General features: G+C 38.7%; 1 protein-coding gene across 1 annotated transcript in view; it reads right to left on the bottom strand.

Annotated features, from left to right (window-relative positions):
• Positions 1 to 19,959, bottom strand: part of PCCA (propionyl-CoA carboxylase subunit alpha) — a 408,049-nt gene that overhangs the window by 258,906 nt on the left and 129,184 nt on the right. The window contains exons 8-9 of the mRNA XM_038386634.2: positions 15,573 to 15,609; positions 7,803 to 7,881 (exon numbers count right to left, since the gene is read on the bottom strand). Of these exons, the coding sequence (XP_038242562.1) occupies positions 7,803 to 7,881; positions 15,573 to 15,609 (116 nt within the window). The remainder of the gene's footprint in view (positions 1 to 7,802; positions 7,882 to 15,572; positions 15,610 to 19,959) is intronic.

Raw genomic sequence — 19,959 nt, 5'->3', positions numbered from 1 at the left:
TCATGAAATTTCAAACTCATCTCAGGAATGTACTTGGGGCAGTTGTTAAACTGACATAAGAAAAAATCGCTGAGCATAATTTCCCATGGTAAAGTCTGTCATAACTACAGCTGAAAATAACTTGAAAAAGCAGTTTCTATCTAATGTATTCACAGTTTCATGGATCTGTCATCCAAAAGTCTGAATAGGGTTCTGTAATCTCCTGGAAAACAGAGGATAAATCCCACTGCAGAAATGTTGCCTGGTATAAAGATAGAGAAATTGTGGTCCCATAAAAGGTAGAGCTCACACAAAGAGCTAAGATGGCTAACACATGACCAGAAAGAGCATTGACTGAGACTTTTCTTGAAACCAGCTTGAGTCCGAGGAAAAGGGAGAGACAACATGCTGGAGGGAGCAAGACTGCATGTCCAACCTCTTTCAGAACATCAATTCCAAAGGTGAGGGGAGCATAATTCCAATCCACGCAAGGGTGAGAAAGGATGGCTGTATCCTGCTGAGAGATGCATGCAATTTGTAACCACCTTGGAGAAGCCTTCATAGAATCATAGAATCATAGAATATCAGGGTTGGAAGGGACCCCAGAAGGTCATCTAGTCCAACCCCCTGCTCAAAGCAGGACCAAGTCCCAGTTAAATCATCCCAGCCAGGGCTTTGTCAAGCCTGACCTTAAAAACCTCTAAGGAAGGAGATTCTACCACCTCCCTAGGTAACGCATTCCAGTGTTTCACCACCCTCTTAGTGAAAAAGTTTTTCCTAATATCCAATCTAAACCTCCCCCATTGCAACTTGAGACCATTACTCCTCGTTCTGTCATCTGCTACCATTGAGAACAGTCTAGAGCCATCCTCTTTGAAACCCCCTTTCAGGTAGTTGAAAGCAGCTATCAAATCCCCCCTCATTCTTCTCTTCTGCAGACTAAACAATCCCAGCTCCCTCAGCCTCTCCTCATAAGTCATGTGCTCTAGACCCCTAATCATTTTCGTTGCCCTTCGTTGTACTCTTTCCAATTTATCCACATCCTTCCTGTAGTGTGGGGCCCAAAACTGGACACAGTACTCCAGATGAGGCCTCACCAGTGTCGAATAGAGGGGAACGATCACGTCCCTCGATCTGCTCGCTATGCCCCTACTTATACATCCCAAAATGCCATTGGCCTTCTTGGCAACAAGGGCACACTGCTGACTCATATCCAGCTTCTCGTCCACTGTCACCCCTAGGTCCTTTTCCGCGGAACTGCTGCCGAGCCATTCGGTCCCTAGTCTGTAGCGGTGCATTGGATTCTTCCATCCTAAGTGCACTTATCCTTATTGAACCTCATTAGATTTCTTTTGGCCCAATCCTCCAATTTGTCTAGGTCCTTCTGTATCCTATCCCTCCCCTCCAGCGTATCTACCACTCCTCCCAGTTTAGTATCATCCGCAAATTTGCTGAGAGTGCAATCCACACCATCCTCCAGATCATTTATGAAGATATTGAACAAAACGGGCCCCAGGACCGACCCCTGGGGCACTCCACTTGACACCGGCTGCCAACTAGACATGGAGCCATTGATCACTACCCGTTGAGCCCGACAATCTAGCCAGCTTTCTACCCACCTTATAGTGCATTCATCCAGCCCATACTTCCTTAACTTGCTGACAAGAATGCTGTGGGAGACCGTGTCAAAAGCTTTGCTAAAGTCAAGAAACAATACATCCACTGCTTTCCCTTCACCCACAGAACCAGTAATCTCATCATAAAAGGCGATTAGATTAGTCAGGCATGACCTTCCCTTGGTGAATCCATGCTGACTGTTCCTGATCACTTTCCTCTCCTCTAAGTGCTTCAGGATTGATTCTTTGAGGACCTGCTCCATGATTTTTCCAGGGACTGAGGTGAGGCTGACCGGCCTGTAGTTCCCAGGATCCTCCTTCTTCCCTTTTTTAAAGATGGGCACTACATTAGCCTTTTTCCAGTCATCCGGGACTTCCCCCGTTCGCCACGAGTTTTCAAAGATAATGGCCAAGGGCTCTGCAATCACAGCCGCCAATTCCTTCAGCACTCTCGGATGCAATTTGTCCGGCCCCATGGACTTGTGCACGTCCAGCTTTTCTAAATAGTCCCTAACCACCTCTATCTCTACAGAGGGCTGGCCATCTCTTCCCCATTTTGTGTTGCCCAGCACAGCAGTCTGGGAGCTGACCTTGTTAGTGAAAACAGAGGCAAAAAAAGCATTGAGTACATTAGCTTTTTCCACATCCTCTGTCACTAGCTTGCCTCCCTCATTCAGTAAGGGGCCCACACTTTCCTTGGCTTTCTTCTTGTTGCCAACATACCTGAAGAAACCCTTCTTGTTACTCTTGACATCTCTTGCTAGCTGCAGCTCCAGGTGCGATTTGGCCCTCCTGATATCTTTCCTACATGCCCGAGCAATATTTTTATACTCTTCCCTGGTCATATGTCCAACCTTCCACTTCTTGTAAGCTTCTTTTTTATGTTTAAGATCCGCTAGGAGTTCACCATTAAGCCAAGCTGGTCGCCTGCCATATTTACTATTCTTTCGACTCATCGGGATGGTTTGTCCCTGTAACCTCAACAGCTACATACCTCCACAGCTCAATCTCTATGCTGTCAGTACAACGTTTTCTGGGTTAGAGAATAGTGGTCTATGCATGTAGGCCACAGCCCACTGCTTGCCACATCTTGGAAGGGCCTAGTGCTGATGGAGAGGGGCCTAGGACTGGAGAACAAAAGCTCCAAAACGCTGATGCTGAGAAATCATTCTTGAGGATGAAGGAAGACCAGAGACCTTGGACTTCCAGGGTTCACTCCCTAACTGCAAAAAAATCATGTATACCACTACAAAGGTTGCCAAGAGATAAGAACTCCCTAGCAGTCTGTTCCAAACATACACCCAAAGTGGGAAATTGAATGAGATACACATTTTGTCCATTTAAGTCAGTAACGCTGACAGAGACTTTGAGGTAACAGCAGACAGCAAAGTAGAGGAATCACAGTATGAGTCTACAATGTACATGAGTTTTCAACAGGAAATAAGTCCAATGTAATTTTCAACTGTTTATGCAGAGAAGTTCATCACGATGCAAAGAGGCAAGAGTCACTCCATACAGCTCTGCTACAATTTGTCATTCTAGACACCTCTATTACCACAAGGATATTCATAGCTTAGAGAGAGTTTAGAAGAGAGCAATTAAAATGGTGAGAGAGCTGACAGGATGACATATGAAGATAAGATGATCAGTAAAGCAGAGATTAATAGGAGACTTGATAACTTTCCAAAAGTATGGAGAGTATAAATACTAATGAGAGAAAAAAATTATTACAGGTGGTAGAATGAGGTATAACTAGGAAAAATGGGATAAAATTAAGAAAGGAAAATGTAGGCAGAAAATTTTTTCAAAGAGTGAGATCTGTGGGACTGAATAATAAAAGCCCAAGGGATATGCTGAAAGTCTCATCACTTAAGATCTTCAAAAAGTACACAGGATGAAGCACTAGTAATTATGCAACAAGGGAATAATCTTCCAATAGCAAGGAGTGAAGTAGTTCTAATAGGTCTTTTCTATGTTCAATTTCTATGATTCTAGGAATCATAATCCATGGTCTTTAATCTTAATTCTTTAAACAAAATATTGTGCATCCCCTGTTTTGAAAATTGATTGCAAACTGTGCATCAAATAGTCTATATTCTGAAAATCCAGTAAGTGTTTTTAAGCAAAGTTACTTAAAATTAATTTAGAATTTATGGAATGTGTCATGTTCACAGCACTCAGAACTACATCCACAGGGCAAAAGTAATACAAGTTTGCTGGCCCACCAACATATTACAAAACTGTTCTGGGGTACTGTCTCTATAGTTGAAAAGGTAGTTCAGTCTTCATGTTCATTCAGTCTTTGGCCTCTCTGCTGAGATTGCCAACATTAGAAATTAGCATCTTTTTAAAAATTGAAACTGGATTCAGACCACAAATTCATCCCACAGGATACCAGCAACTAATCAGATGGCAATTGTTTGTCACTACCAACCTGTGCTGCACTCAGAACAAAAAGCTCAAGGTGAGAAAAGCAAAATGCTATCTTTTCCTGGAGCCACCCACTTCAAATTTCAACGTCAATAGGCTTAATGTGATTAGACTCAGAAATTATTCTCTTGTTGCTACACAAAACGGAAAAATACTTTACTATATTTCTTAGAGAATATAATGAGTGTGTAGAAAAATCTTTCACAACCTTTCAATGTTACATGTCATCAATACTGACTGTTAAAAATTAGAGGGAAATGTTGTTCTATTAATATTTCTACTTCTCCAAATCATAGTGTTCCTATTCTAAATATTTTCCCCTCACTCTTAATCTCAGTTTACCTTTCTGTAACAGACAGCAAAATATTTAGCCAACTTTAGTTAAAATTTAGGCTTCATTGCTGCCTAGTTGCAAATTGTAAAATGAGGATTTCCTCTTTATTAGATGGATAGTGCAAAAATAGTTTATCTGTAAATGACTTTTTCCTTAGTGACTATGTTTTTTCCTACCACTTTTTACATTTTTTGTGGGGTAAGAAAACTTTGCAAAGACAGGATAAATGTAACAGTAGCAAAATGACCATCTGGGAGACAGAGTCCCAGGTACACAGTAACAAACACTGAATGGTATGGTTTTTCCATAAACAGGCAAGTATCACTAGCTGTTGGTCCTAAAGCAGTGTCATTAAGATAAACAAAAATCACATGCCTAATTGGATTCTGTTGACATCACTCATCTGCATTAGAGAGCTTTCTGACTACCGCACTTCTTACCTCTACTGCTTTAAAATCACTTAGCAATCATGGTTTAGTACTGCATTTCATTTTTTTTAAGTTACTCATTTTGTGAAATTTCTTTTGATTATATCTGAACAAAAACAGAAGTGAATACCTTTTGATTTAGAACAACAGAAGTACTTATTGACTGTACAAGATGAAGGGAGTAATTCTGATCTCTAAAGCAATAGGAGCAAAGCATCCTTGTAAGTATGAAGTGTGTTATCCTAGAGCCTCATTCTAAGATGCTATCCTTAATTTCCTATTTAGATTAGAACAAAGATGCTTCAGAAAGTGAAGAATACAAATAAGATTGCTTTCTTTATATGTAAAATATGTTTAATTGGCTATTCATTTTGTTTATTTTCTTCCAGCTTTTAGAACCGATACTTCGTTCAATTTTTTAACACATGGCACAGTAGTTCATTAAAGATGAACTTAAAATTAAAATTGAGTTAATTACAGATGTATGTTGCCATAAACATACAGCTACGGGTAGCATAAAATCCCTCCTTTACCTGTAAAGGATTAAGCTCAAAAAACCTGGTTGGCACCTGACCAAAAGGACCAATTAGGGAAGAAGATACACCTCTATCCGGATACAACAGTCCGTGGGAACCAAAAAAATCTTGAAAAGAAAAGGAGTACTTGTGGCACCTTAGAGACTAACAAATTTATTAGAGCATAAGCTTTCGTGAGCTACAGCTCACTTCATCGGAAATGCATCCGATGAAGTGAGCAGTAGCTCACGAAAGCTTATGCTCTAATAAATTTGTTAGTCTCTAAGGTGCCACAAGTACTCCTTTTCTTTTTGCGAATACAGACTAACACGGCTGCTACTCTGAAAAAAATCTTGCTGTGTTATATGTGAAACCACGTTCTATTGAACTTGTTTTGGCCCCTCTGCTCCCTATCCCCTGACTACCCCGACCCCTATCCACACCCCTGCCCCCAGACAGGCACTCACCAGCAGCAGGAAGCGGAGCAATGTGGCCCCAGCCCGCTCTGCTCAGCTTCCTGTCGCCAGTGAGTGCAGGGAGGTTGAGGAAAGGATGCCCCCCGCACTCACCGACAGCGAGAAGCGGAGTGCCACAGCTGGGACTGGTGGAGTGGAGCGGAGCGGGCTGGGGCCAGGCTGCTTCACTTCTGCTGCTGCCGGTGAGTGCGGGGAGCGGGGGCAGGGAGGAGAATCCCCTCCCCCAAGTCCCCTGCCCCCAAGTGACACAGCTGGGGCCGGGGTGAAGGAAGTAGAGCAGGATGCTCCCAGCCCCCCACTAATCACCCAGGCCACTCTGGTCCTGCAGGGCCCCCAAAATTGCTCCCAGCAGCTCCTGCCTTCCAGACCCTGGGGGGAGGGGGGAGAGGCCTGCTTTACCGCATTGTATGTGAACCTGTGTTATATTGGGTCACGCTATATCGGCATAGAGGTGTACTTTTAAATCTGTGGGAGAAGGTTTTTGTTTGTGCTCTTTTTGTGTTCTCTCCAGGACAGAGAGGGACCAGGCAGGAAAAATACATCTCCTAAAACCATATCTGAAATAAGCATCTAAGATTACAAATTGTAAGTAATAGCAAGGAAATGTGTTAGGTTATCTTTTGTTTTAGCTTGTGAATTTTCCCTATGCTAAGAGGGAAGTTTATTCCTGATTTTTGTAAGTTTTGCCAAGAAGGGAATCCTCTGTGTTTTAAATCTTATTACCCTGTAAAATTACCTTCCATCCTGATTTTACAGAGGTGCTTCTATTACTTTTTTCTTTATAACAAAGTTCTGTTTTTAAGAATCTGATTGGGTTTTTAGTGTCCTAAAAACCCAAGGGTCTGGTCTGTGCTCACCTTGGTTACTCTCAAACCTCCCCAGGAAAGGGGGTGAAGAGGCTTGGGGGGATATTTTGGGGAAACAGGAACTCCAAATGTTCCTTTTCCTATATCTTTGTCTAACTCACTTAGTGGTGGTAGCGATACCATTCAAGAACAAGGAAGAATTTGTGCCTCGGGAAAGTTTTTAACCTAAGCTGGTAGAAATAAGCTTATGGGGTCTTTCACACAGGTCCCCACATCGGTACTCCAGAGTGGGGAGGGAACCCTGACATGTGTTGGATTTTCCTAGCCCTCGTGTGGGCAGCATTCAATTTAGAAATAAATCATGAAAAAAAGTACCTAAAGTTAGATCATTTTTCTCACTGAAAAAAGTCTGACAATTTCTAGTGCACTGAAGACAATTCCTAGTGCACCCAAAATACATCATTCTGTGACATCACTAATATGATAAGTTGCAACTGGTCTCCTGATTATTAGGTCAAAGAAAAATGCATTCTGAAATATCTTCAAAAGTGCTATAAAAGGCTCAGTATTTTGTGGGAAGACCTATTATAAAAAACTGAAAACGTGTGTGTGTGTGTTGAATACACTCTCTCACACACACACACACACACACACACACACACACACACAATTTACTGGAGATTAATTAATTACATGATTTTGTGCTAAAATATTAGTTATGGCCCAGATCCTGAAAACACTCACAAACATGTTTCCGTACATTAGTAGTCAGTTCCACTGAATTTAAGAGAACCAATTACATGAATAAATGTTTGCAAGACCGGGGCATAACTGTTTACCTTACTTAATACACTGACAATTCCTATAACAATAAATTCAAAGACGTACAATATAAATATTATTTACAACACAGATTTATAAAATAAATCAAACCACAGTAAAAAGACGGTTGGAAGACAATTTTTTTTTCTTATTCCAGTAAGTTGTAAACTCTTTGTAATGCTTGCACAGGCAGATTTGTAGTGAAAAAAAATATATTAAAAGAATAAAGAAGCCACCCGTGTATCGTGCACACTTTCTACAAATGGGATAAAAGCAGAAACTATCCAATTTCTCCATTTCACATTTGTATCTGTTTAATTGTCAGTTCACAGTGGTTTAATGGAACTTTGGTAACTGCAGTATTCATCAAGGCTAGTTTTTTGGACAGCATCTCACCTGGTCTGTTCATCATCCCAAGCGATTCTCATGCCTTTCCCACCACCACCTGCTGAGGCTTTGATCATGACAGGGTAGCCTAACAGTGGGGAACAATTAGACAGAAGTTCAAACTTTGATCAGTTGCTCTTATGAACATGACAACTGACCACATGTCCAATAATGCAGCAGACAATAACTGGTTTATTAAAAAAAGGTTTGTTTGGTAAGAGAAGAGATTTTTTTTTCTTTTTAAGACAACATTGTCAATACAGTACATTTGTGATGCCATGAGAAAGTGGTTCTCTCAATCTCATTTATTACCCCCAAAATACTGAGCGAACAGAGTCCCCGAGTGGCAAAGTGGTTTATGAGAAAAGGTAGGTTTGTCATTTCTGAGTTAACTTTACTCTTCTAACAAATTTTGTTACCTTTCTTCTGTTGAAATACAGAGGACCCTTGCTAGAGCGCACATCGCTAGAGCGCGGATTCACATATAGTGTGGTCGCAGCGATGGATCCCAAATTTAAATATTTAAATTGGGATCCATGGTAACACTGCCCCCGCTATAATGCGGTACCGTGCATGGATCCCGAACCCCGTGTTCTAGCAAGGGTCCGGTGTAAGTATTTTCACTGATGAAGATAAAACATACATACTTTACTAGCAGAAATAGACAGGAGGTGTTTCTATTCTATTGGTCAAAATGGCCAGCAACTTGTATATTCAAAGGCCTTGGCCAATAGTGCAGTACATTTCTTTGACATCACAAAAGAGCCGTGCCGCACTCACATTAGAACAAGTGAATAAAAAATACTAACGATTATATACCAATTGAAGGTAACAGAAGTAATTTCCCAAAACTGATGTGATACAAATATTAAATTAAAAAACAAAATCTGACACCCTTGCTCAGACTGAATAGCATTTTACTCCCAGAGTAAGGTTAACTTATTATGAATTTTTCAATTTGGCTGTAAAAGTTTTCTGAATGTTAAAAAGAAAGAGAGAATTTGGTACATGTAGCATAACTATTTGGGATTACAAATTACTTTCCAGAGGTCATTTCTTAATTGCATTGATTCATCTGCCTCTCTCTTACACTAATCTGTGGGACATTTGGTAGTTAAGGATCAGATTGGAATAGTTTCTAAGATAGTTTGATATTTTCAAAGATAGGAAAAAATCCACAACCATGCGTGTGTCACAGGGCTGCAGGTATAGTTTATGAGGATGCTAATTAGAGCAAACTCTAACCCAGCTGACTTGTCTTGGCACTAAAACCATGATCTGTCCTTGCAAAATGAAGATTTGTTTCTACGAATGACTGATTTGGAAAGCTCACTATTTAAGAGATTTGGGGATGATAGTGAATATTTGGATACAAGTCAAAATAGGGATGTCCAAATCAACCACATTTACAAATTTCACTGTAGTTTTTACTGTTTACTTATTTAGCTCTATGAATTGTGAATAGTTTTACCCCTCATTTTTTAAAGAGTTCACATCTATTCAATTTCAAAGGGATTCAAGGGAAGGCAGGTAAAAATAATTGTACTTGAAAAAACTTGCACATAAAGAGAGATTGGGAAGACTTGAGTTTTCTTCCTTTGAAAGGAGGTGAATAAAAGTGGAGATGATAAAACCGTACAAATTAATGAAGGGTTTAGGGAAGGCAGATTGGAAGTTTCTGAACTTTCCTGCCTCATAAAACAAAATAAATAGGACATTCAATTAAACTGAGGTGGCAAATTCAAAACTGATAAAAGAAAATACTTTCCCAAAGTATAATTTAACTGTGGAACTCCTTGCCACAGAACATAAGTGAGGCCAAAAATTTAGCAAGATTCAAAAAGGGATTAGACATTTTTATTGCTGAAAAGAATATCCAGAGTTATCATTGTTAAATCTAAAAAAGGATATTGGAAGGGATATAAAACCTCATTTTAAAAACTTATACTTCAGGCCCTTAGCTCATATCTAACTATTAGAGATTAGATGAGCCCTATTGTGGGGAGCAGATTATCCTACATCTGCCAACTGTGGATTTCTTACTCCATTCTCTGAAACATCTGGTGCTGACCACGGTCAAAGACCGCATATTGGACGAGATGGAGCATGGGTCTGATCCAGTATGGCAATTATGATGTTCCAATCTAATATTAAAAATAAAAATTCATGGTACGTGCTCCATAGTAATACCACTTGAAGCTTGAAAAAGTTCATCTTCTTACCAATAATGCCAATCATTTCAGCCTGGTATAACACATTATATTATTCAGTTGAATGACTCATTGATTTTACTAATACATTGGAGCTACTGTCATTATAAAAATAATTATAATTTTGCTGACATTCACTTCTGGGGAAAATGAGGTACACTGTTTACATATTATAAAACATTTCTCAACCAAGTTGGCTACACTGGGTTACTTAAAAAATATACAGAAGGGTTGTTATTGGTAAGACCCATTGAGTTTTGCAGCACTTTACTGCTGTTTTTTGGTAATTTTATGTGTATTGATTTCATGTTAGCTGTACATTTACATAAGGTGGCAAATCAAGACTATACATAGTCCCGGTATGTGTAAAAAAGAAAAACAGCACAAATTTTATAAAGAAAGAGAGTTTAGGTATACACATACAACTTTCCATGGTAAGGGAGAAAATTTCTGCAGTCAACTCTTTTTATGCCTTCGAGAGAGCATTTTTATTAGACAGTTATCATATTTCAGCTTTGTCTGCATTTGGAAAAATGACAAAATGCAGCAATGGTTTCTCCCTATCCTCTCTGAGCTGGTATTGAAAACAATTTAAGTCATAGACCAAACAGAACAGTATTGACAAACCCAGATAATAGAGGCATGTTTGACTTCAGTGTTAGAACATGATTCAAACAGGTCTCCCATTGAAATATTTTCTCACAGTTTGGCCAGATAGAGAACTGCATATTCCCTACTGTTACAACAGGGTTCAAAAGCAGTATTTGAGAAGTATGTCAAAATAAGGAAGGGAAAAAATGAAAAAATAATGGGGAGAAAAGGGCATCCAACCTTTTTCAAATTTCAAGAAGGTCTGTATGTGAATTTTGAGCAGAGGTTGAGTCCTATTTTATGTGAATGCGTCAACCATTCCCTAGACATATGACCCTTGAAATTTAAATTAGAAATGATTCAGGTGAAAAGACAGCAAAACATTAAAAATAATATAGAATAAAATAGAGCCAACATTTTCAAAATTGTGTGTTTAAGTTTAGTTTCCTAAATACATAAGCAAAAAAACAAAAAAAATAGCCTGCTTTCAAAGATTCTAAGCACACTAGCTGCCTTCCACTTTAACAGAATTTGTTGGGTGTTTAGCATTTCTGAAAAAACAGAGAACTTTCATGTGCGTCTAAAAAATATGGCTTAAGAATGATCATACTGGCCTTGGGTCAAGGACAGAGCTGATGTCCCAGGGGGTCCTTTAGTTATTTGGCAAACCTGAGAGGCCTGCCAGTCCTGCTATATAGAAGATGAGGATCCCTTGGCTGGGTTTAGGAGGCTCTGTGTATCTGCTGGGGGAAAGATGCTGAGGGCATTAATTATCATTGTCCTAGTCAATTTTGCATTGATGGCCTGCACCTCTCAGACATTGGCTACAGTCTCAATAACTGAATATATGCACATGGATTAAAGATTAGCAACAATAAAAAATCCAGCCAAACTCAAAACTCAAAGCTAACAACACTTACGGTAGTATGTTCTGGCAGCAAGGATTAGATTAATCTCCCAGGTAGGGGTAAATTATTTGAGCAGGGATGGTTCTTCTTGTCTTTCCCACAGATTAAGCACCAATTTACCTTCCTGTACCTAAATTTGGATTCATGAGTTTACCCAACTCTTGGTGCAAAGTTTGGTGCTTTTCCTGGTGCATTAGAATTCATGGGATTGTAGACCTGTCTGGGTCTTGGAAATATACAAGCCTTTTTGCCTAATTTAAACAGAGTCTGGTAGACTTTTGATGCTGTATAAAATAAGTAATATTGTCATCATTAAGTTGGTCTGTTCTCTCTTTACACAGTTAAGTATATTAAGTATTTGAGTATCAAAAGGGGTCAGCAAGGGCTTGCAATGGTTCCCTATTGCTGTTACTTCCCAGTTTTCATCATTGCCAGCACATCTTACCATCAGGTATTATTTTATTAAATTATTTTTATAAAGTAGTAGCCTCTGGACCATAAACTGTGTCTGTCCAGCAATACCAGAATGTTTTCAGTATCTATTTTAAGCAACATTAAACATCAGCCAGTTATAAGTGAACTGAAACATGACAATAGCATGTTTTCCAGCTACTTTGTTTTATATTGGCTTTGGTTCCTGCTTGTTTTGCTCACTCGCATGGCAAGATACCAAGTGAAATTTACTAGATCCTGATCATGCTTCAGAGATCAGGACTCTAGTAAGTTTCAATTTGCGACTTACAGCCTGAATAGATGGAACGACCAGGAGATTACCCAAAAAAAAGAAAATCCCTGTGGTTTCACATCACTGCCTGTACATCACACAGAACAGAACTCTTCAGAATGGAGCTGTAGGAGCAGAGAGAAGAGGAAAGCAAGAATGGACCACAACAACAAAATAAGAAGGGAAAAGGAAGACTGACAACCCATCAGAAGTGATGGGAGAGGAGAATTAAAAATACTGTAAAAATAGTAAAGGAGTAGAGCTAGTGAGATTATATATTGCAGAAAGGACTATGGGAGAAGTAAAGCTCACACAGAAAAGTATGGGGGGAACATGCAAACAATAAGAGGAAAGATGACAACATAGAACATATCCTAATTTTTGGGGAGTAGGGTAGGAATGGCAGGATGAAGGAAACCAAGAGAACACTACACCAATTAAAGGGGGAAAGAAACAAATTGAGCTCACTTATAATTGGACAACAAAATGTATTTTTCTTTCCTTTAAACTATATTTATAATGATAACCTTGTCTTAGACAATTACAGGCAGTACCACATAGAACATTGATGATGCATGCTACACAGCCAGTATTGCTAATGAACAGCCAGTCAGAATGCACCATTGAGGAACCGGAAGTGAAATCAGCAGAGGGCATTACTTGGAATGCTAAAATCATCGATTATGCATTCCAACTGACATCAGAACAATTTTTTCTTTACAATAAATATCTCAAATACATTCTTAGAAAAGCAAGACTGTTTGGATGAACACAGTTAAAGGTAACCTGAAAATATTGTAAATAAATTCCAGGTGCCCCAAACAGCAAAAGGGTACAGGTACATTACACACAGAGATTCCGGTTGTATCCTATTTTCTCGTTTTAGGTCCCCTAATAACAGATCACCAGCTCACACACTGATATGATGCACCCCACTTAACCGTGCTGAGAACTATACATCACCTTAGAAACCTCAGTGAAGTCCAACTATTTGAGCTGGTGGAGGAAACATGAAAAGTGGCTTTTTTGCTTTCAATATACAGCATGATTCGGCAAACTTTTTAAACATAATTTTTAAAACTAACCAGAGACCAAAAGGAAAAAAAAAATGCAACCTGCATAACTCCCTGTAACTGACTCCAATGCCCATCAAGGTTAACAGGTTGAAGTGATACCATCAGCCTACTGGGACAATCATATCAGAAAAAGGAACAGATCAGGAGGACAACAGGGAGCCAAAAATGAAAAATGAGAGAATAAGTTTTAAAAGTCATGTGGAATGCACCACTGCCCCTTGATATTTGTGTAATTCAAAATACTCAGTTAATTTACAAAAACACTTGTAGATAGCCTTTTAGATCAGTGGTTACAAATCCCACAAACACAAAACTGCAAGTCAAAATATACAAATGAAGCTGAAAAAAGTATTAAATTTATTTTTTAAAAAGGGTTCCATGCTATAAAACAGCAATTTTATTTAATAACTTGTCCTACTAAAATTTTACCATGGCTAGCAACCTTGTCTTCCTTTCATTTCTGCTTGAATGACAGTGAATGATAAGTCTTTAGACTTAATTAGACGAAGGTTTCTAACCAACAGAGGACTGAAGTTCCGGAATAGCCTTCCAAGGGAAGCAGTGGGGGAAAAAGACCTATCTGGCTTCAAGATTAAACTCGATAAGTTTATGGAGGAGATGGTATGATGGGATAATATGATTTTGGCAATTAATTGATCTTTAACGATTCATGGTAAATAAGCCCAATGGCCTGCGATGGGATGGGACCTGAGTTATTACAGAGAATTCTTTCCTGGGCATCTGGCTGGTGAATCTTGCCCACATGCTCAGGGTTCAGCTGATTGCCATATCTGGGGTCAGGAAGAAATTTTCCTCCAGGGAAGATTGAAAGAGGCCCTGGGGGGGTTTCGCCTTCCTCTGCAGCATGTGGCACGGGTCACTTGCTGGAAGATTCTCGGCACCTTGAAGTCTTTAAACCATGATTTGAGGACTTCAATAGCTCAGACATTGGTGAGAGGTTTATTGCAGGAGTGGGTGGGTGAGATTCTGTGGCCTGCATTGTACAGGAGGTCAGACTAGATGATCATAATGGTTCCTTCTGACCTCAATATCTATGAATCACCTGATCTCACTACAGTGACATAAAAGCTAGCCAAAAAAAAAAAGCTGAATTAAATTTTGCCATCCTAATTTACAACTTGTCTACACCTGAGATTTTGGTGCAGTTAAACTAGTGCAATATAGCTGCACCAGTGAAAATTCTCAGTGGGAATGCACAGTACTGGTATAAAAAAGTGTTTTTTCAGCCCCAAAAATTATCCCAGTTTTAAACCAGTCTAAGGTGTGACAACACTAGTCACCTTTTGCACTAGTGAAGTACATGCATCCACAGTAGGGGTTCATGTTGGAGTAAAGCTACACTTTTTTTTTTTAAAATCAAAACACCCACACAGCCAGGAAACCCTCTTTAAGCGACAAATACTTAGGCTCATAAAACAACCGTGATCAGAGAGCCCATCCAGGCTGTCGCCTCCACAAAACACTTTGCAGCAGTGGTGTTCAACCTTTTCTCATTTGCAGACCCCTAAAAAATTGCAAATGGTGGTATGGACCGCTTTGGAAATCTTAGGCACAGTCTGTGGACCCCCCAGGATCCCTGGACCACAGGTTGGAAGCCACAGTTTTACAGTACTAAGACCGAATTCAGGAAAGCACTTCAGCAAGCACATACATAGATATTGTCCTGAATAAGCAGCTTTCCTAAATGAGGACCGAAGGTGTCTATCACACATTACACTTGGCCTTAGCTAAAATAAGAATCCCAGGTAGGTTTTTGTTTGCTTTTTCCCATTCTATAATGTATTTAGAAGCAGAATGGTGATTTGATTTTAACGTGGTATAGCAGAAAAGTTGGTGACCCAGATTGTATTCATGCCAGCTGTGGTCCAAATAATGATGAAGAATGAAGAGCATAAGCATCATTCTGTCGCCTCCATATAAAGAGAAATATACCATGCCTAACACCTTATGCAAAAAGAATATCGTATTTAATTTCATGAATACTTTAAAATAAAATTCCTTTTTAAACTAACCAGCGATCACTGTGTCTTGTATCCTGTCTGCAACTCATTCATGTACTCAGTCTTTAAAGCTCAGTTTGTAAAGCTAAAATGTGATGATTTAAGAGATAGAGCATTAAGGCAATGGGGAACTTAAAAACCATTAAAACATTATTTGTTCTATAGGGATTACTTATTACACATTCAATTTTGTCAACCATGTCTGCTGAGAGGCACACAAATCCCACCATAGCTAATTTAGGAACTTACCAATTTCCCTTGCAATTCTGACAGCTTCATCTGCATCCTGTAAAAGCAGGAAATGAGACCCAACATTAATCCCATCAGCCATTGCACTATGTCCTTAGGGCAGTCATATATTGCACTACTGTCTCCTCTGATTCATTTAATGTTTGATTTTACAACCTTCTGACCCTTTTCAGTCAGAGGAATGTAAAATTAATACCATAAGTGGAATGTAAATTCTACCTCATCATTATTATACTGAGAAACTCAAAGCAGCAAGCAATCAGCTGACAGGAAGCACTACCAGAATCGCAAAATGATTTTCTGCAGTTGAAGGAATTTAAATGGTAGAATTTAGTAGTTTACAATCAATAATGGATCATAAATCAGATTAAAGCTTGTCCATTGCCAGCTTGTTTCTGTCCTCATTTGTGTGTATGTCATGTTTTTCCAGATGTTGTCAGCAGGGGGAGTTGATTCTCTATTGTTTGGATAAGTTTCAGATTCAGAATGAATCTTACAGAACTTCTTTAAGAACTAAACCTTGCAGTCCTTATTCAGGCAAAATTCACATCAACTTCAGTTTTGCAGTTTTTAGCCTCAAGACAGATGCTTTAATGTAACTTGTTAGGGTTTTGAACTGTGGTCTGAAATGCATAAATTCAAATAATGGTTTCCATGATCAAAAACAGTTTGTAAGATACTATTAGTTAGCAAAGTTCTTTTGTTGTCACCATCTATACTGCATCAGCTGACTCATACTATGGAAAGGAAAGTATCAGGGGGTAGCCGTGTTAGTCTGCATCCACAACGTGGAGTGGGGGGGAGGGGGGGAAAGAAAAGGAAAAGTGTAATGGAGTGTGGGTGAGAGGGAAGCCAGGGGAAGTAAAATGATTCTCCCAAGGTACTTTCAGCACAGGTTTACTTGTAACAGCCAAAGTCTCATTCACAAAAAGAAAAGGAGTACTTGTGGCACCTTAGAGACTAACAAATTTATTAGAGCATAAGCTTTCGTGAGCTACAGCTCACTTCATCGGATGCATTTGGAAAAAAAGTTTTTTTCCACCAAATGCATCCGATGAAGTGAGCTGTAGCTCACGAAAGCTTATGCTCTAATAAATTTGTTAGTCTCTAAGGTGCCACAAGTACTCCTTTTCTTTTTGCGAATACAGACTAACACGGCTGCTACTCTAAAGTCTCATTCAGTAGTTAAATTCCACATCCCTTCACCCACAACAATATATTTCCATCATGATACTGTAAAAAGAAAAATGTTTATATGATAGTGGCATTGGTTAAATCTGAAAATTCCATCCAAATTTGCTAATATTTATACTATTCTGTGACATACATTAAAAGATTTGAATGGAAGGCAGTAGTGTCTGGAAACCACCAGCTGCTAAGTGCGTCTGAAGCTTAAGGGGTTGACTTATTAACATTAAAATGAAATTCAATATTTTTAAGGCTTTCAAGGCAATTCGTTTTAAAAGCACCCAGGTCAGAATTTTTTTTTAAATACATACAAAATGTTCATACCTGGTTCATTTATGTCCAATAATAAAACAAAATCCTCTTTAAAAGTCTTCAGTACCTAGTAACAACCCCATGAAGAATAAGGAGGCTGGCAGGGGAAGTTGTCAGAAAATTTAATTTCCTTTCATTAGCTAGTCTGCTCCACAAATCGGTGCTTGTTAAGTTCAAAGCAGTCCTGAAAGCTACATCAGTTTTAAGTCTTTTTACTCCAAGCAGTCACATCTGTTAATGAGATTTTTCCAAATAACAATTGTTTTTAAGTCAGAGATAAATCTACAAAATAAAAATCAAGGTTTACTGTTTTATTACACCTTGCTGCTTTCCATGACCCTGCACTCTCCAAATTTTAGCTTAAAGGGATAAAAATGCATGAAAAGGGTCATTTAAGAATGTTAGTGGTTTCCACACATTGAGTTTGAAGGTTCTTTGTTCCTGCCTGTGACAGTTATGCGAGAATACTTCCCCTTAATAGCCTCTCTGTCAGGAAGTGTTAAACCTGCCAAATGCAGACAATTAGAGCCTCTTGAACAAAATGCAGGAAGAGTGATGACTGATGAAGAGCCACGATTATAGTCAAGAAGGAAACTTTTACATTTCTTTTCTCTTGCAAATTCAGTCATATATTTGCAAAATAGAACTGGGAGAGGGGGAAGCAAATAGGATAAATTTTTTCACTTAGTTACCTGCAAACAAGTGGCTAATGTATATTGCAAGTTCAGAGAAAAACAAGCAGCAAATCACTGGAAGACAACTTTTTAGAGCCGTGATTGTTTTATACATACAGTCAACAATTTTAAAGAATAAATAGAGCAATATGAGGAGCACAGCATTAATTGCCTCAAATCATTTTATCCAGAAAAACAGTGAGGGGAACAGATTTAAGAAGTCGACTAGCAAGGATATCACTTATTTACACCATTTTAACATCAATTTAGTTAACAGTTCTAATGTATTAAAATTAAAAGAACTTCACAATAGCAATTCAATGCATATCCAATTTTTTTAGCTTTCGAAGTCTGCTTTAGAAACAGAAGATATTGTTTGTTTGTTTTAGAATTCTTAAAAGAGAGAGGGGAGATAGAAACTGTTTGGAAAAATGCATAAACAACTAGCATAATCCAGTCTCTAGCAACTGCCTTTTGATCTTTCCCTGAAACAGTAAATTTTAATACAGTGCATTTTATTTGAGCATTACATAAATATGGCAAGTATCCAAGTTCTAATAAAAATGTAAGGCCGTTATTTTTAGATTATTGGTGCTGAGTAGTTCTGACACTGCATAGTTGCCATGGAAAAAAAATTCAGTATCACAAATAAGGTATTACCCAATGCATAAGAATCGTGTGGCAAATATACAAAGAAAACATGAGTATTAAAAAAGTATTTTAAAATATTTTAATGACTTTCTTCTTTTGAAAATGTTTCATTGGTGTACTGTTTCCTGTAAATACACATAAGCTACACTAGTTTTTGTTTAAAACAGATTAATTATAAAAAACTATACAACTCTAGCATATTTTATACATGTTAATACATTTTTTACTAGTTTGGACAATAAATAAAAATGATATAAAAGTCACGTTAATGATTAAGACAGGTTTCAGAGTAGCAGCCGTGTTAGTCTGTATTCGCAAAAAGAAAAGGAGTACTTGTGGCACCTTAGAGACTAAAATTTATTTGAGCATAAGCTTTTGTGAGCTACAGCTCACTTCATTGGATGCCCACTCTATACAGCTAAATTCAGTGCCTTGCATAATGACAGGTTTCAGAGTAGCAGCCGTGTTAGTCTGTTAGGCATCTGATGAAGTGAGCTGTAGCTCACGAAAGCTTATGCTCAAATAAATTTGTCTCTAAGGTGCCACAAGTACTCCTTTTCTGTTAATGATTATGTTTTTACTAATGGCTGAGTTCACCATGGATAAGTTAAAGGGGCATTAAAAAGTCATTTTTGTTAAATTAAATAGAAATTTCTTGCGTGTTCATTTGGTTTAAATTCTTCTTTCCCAGGTACCAGCAAATGGAGACAGAAAAAAAGTAGAACTACTGTGATGAAGTGGATTGACTAGTTGAGAGATTTTGGGAGCTATACAATTTTTATTACTTACTAATAACTACATCATATTTTTCAGGGACGGCAATGTTTGGTGGGATAGAGGAACTTGGAAAATGTAAACTAATAGATTAGTAACTGCTTACGTCCAATATTTATTTTGCGAGAGGTTTAGGGGGCATTTTAACATCACTACCCAGCTCAAAAACATACTGAAATGGCTATGTAGGAAAAAATCAAAACAAACTGAAAAATCTTCACCCCACTGAAATCTATGTCAAAACTCCCATTGATTTCAGAGGGGAGAGGATTTCATCTACACATATGTTAATATCTACTGGACCCACACTCAGCATTGCGGCACTTGCTGTACAAGTAAACGGAACATTATCCAGCAATAAAAACTTGCCACTATCTTCCCCCACTCCCACCTTTCACTACAGCCTCTTTCCTCCTCCCCACTACCCAGTTTCTCCCTCACATTTCTTTAACCTGTAAAATCTTGCCTTCTGTCACTTTCCCCACTGCGAGAAACCCACATACACTTCTTTATCGCCACTCAGTTTGGTCACTGCTCACCTTGATTATTATTGTAATCTTTTTCTTTAGCCTCTCTGCTTCTCACCTCTCCCATTTAATGCCATGTGTTCACTACAGAGACTATACCAGCAAAGCTACAGCAACACAGGATACTTCTGGCAGCATAACTGCATCTACACTGGGGGTTAGATCAGCATAGCTATGTCGCTCAGTGGTGTGGGTTTTTCATGCTCCTGGAAGATGTAGCTATGTTTACCTAAATTTTAAGATGTAGACCAGGCCAGAGTC

This window comes from Dermochelys coriacea, chromosome 1 (genome assembly GCF_009764565.3).
Source record: "Dermochelys coriacea isolate rDerCor1 chromosome 1, rDerCor1.pri.v4, whole genome shotgun sequence".
Classification (NCBI taxonomy): Eukaryota; Metazoa; Chordata; order Testudines; family Dermochelyidae; genus Dermochelys; species Dermochelys coriacea.
This window is presented reverse-complemented; position numbering and strand designations above follow the sequence as displayed.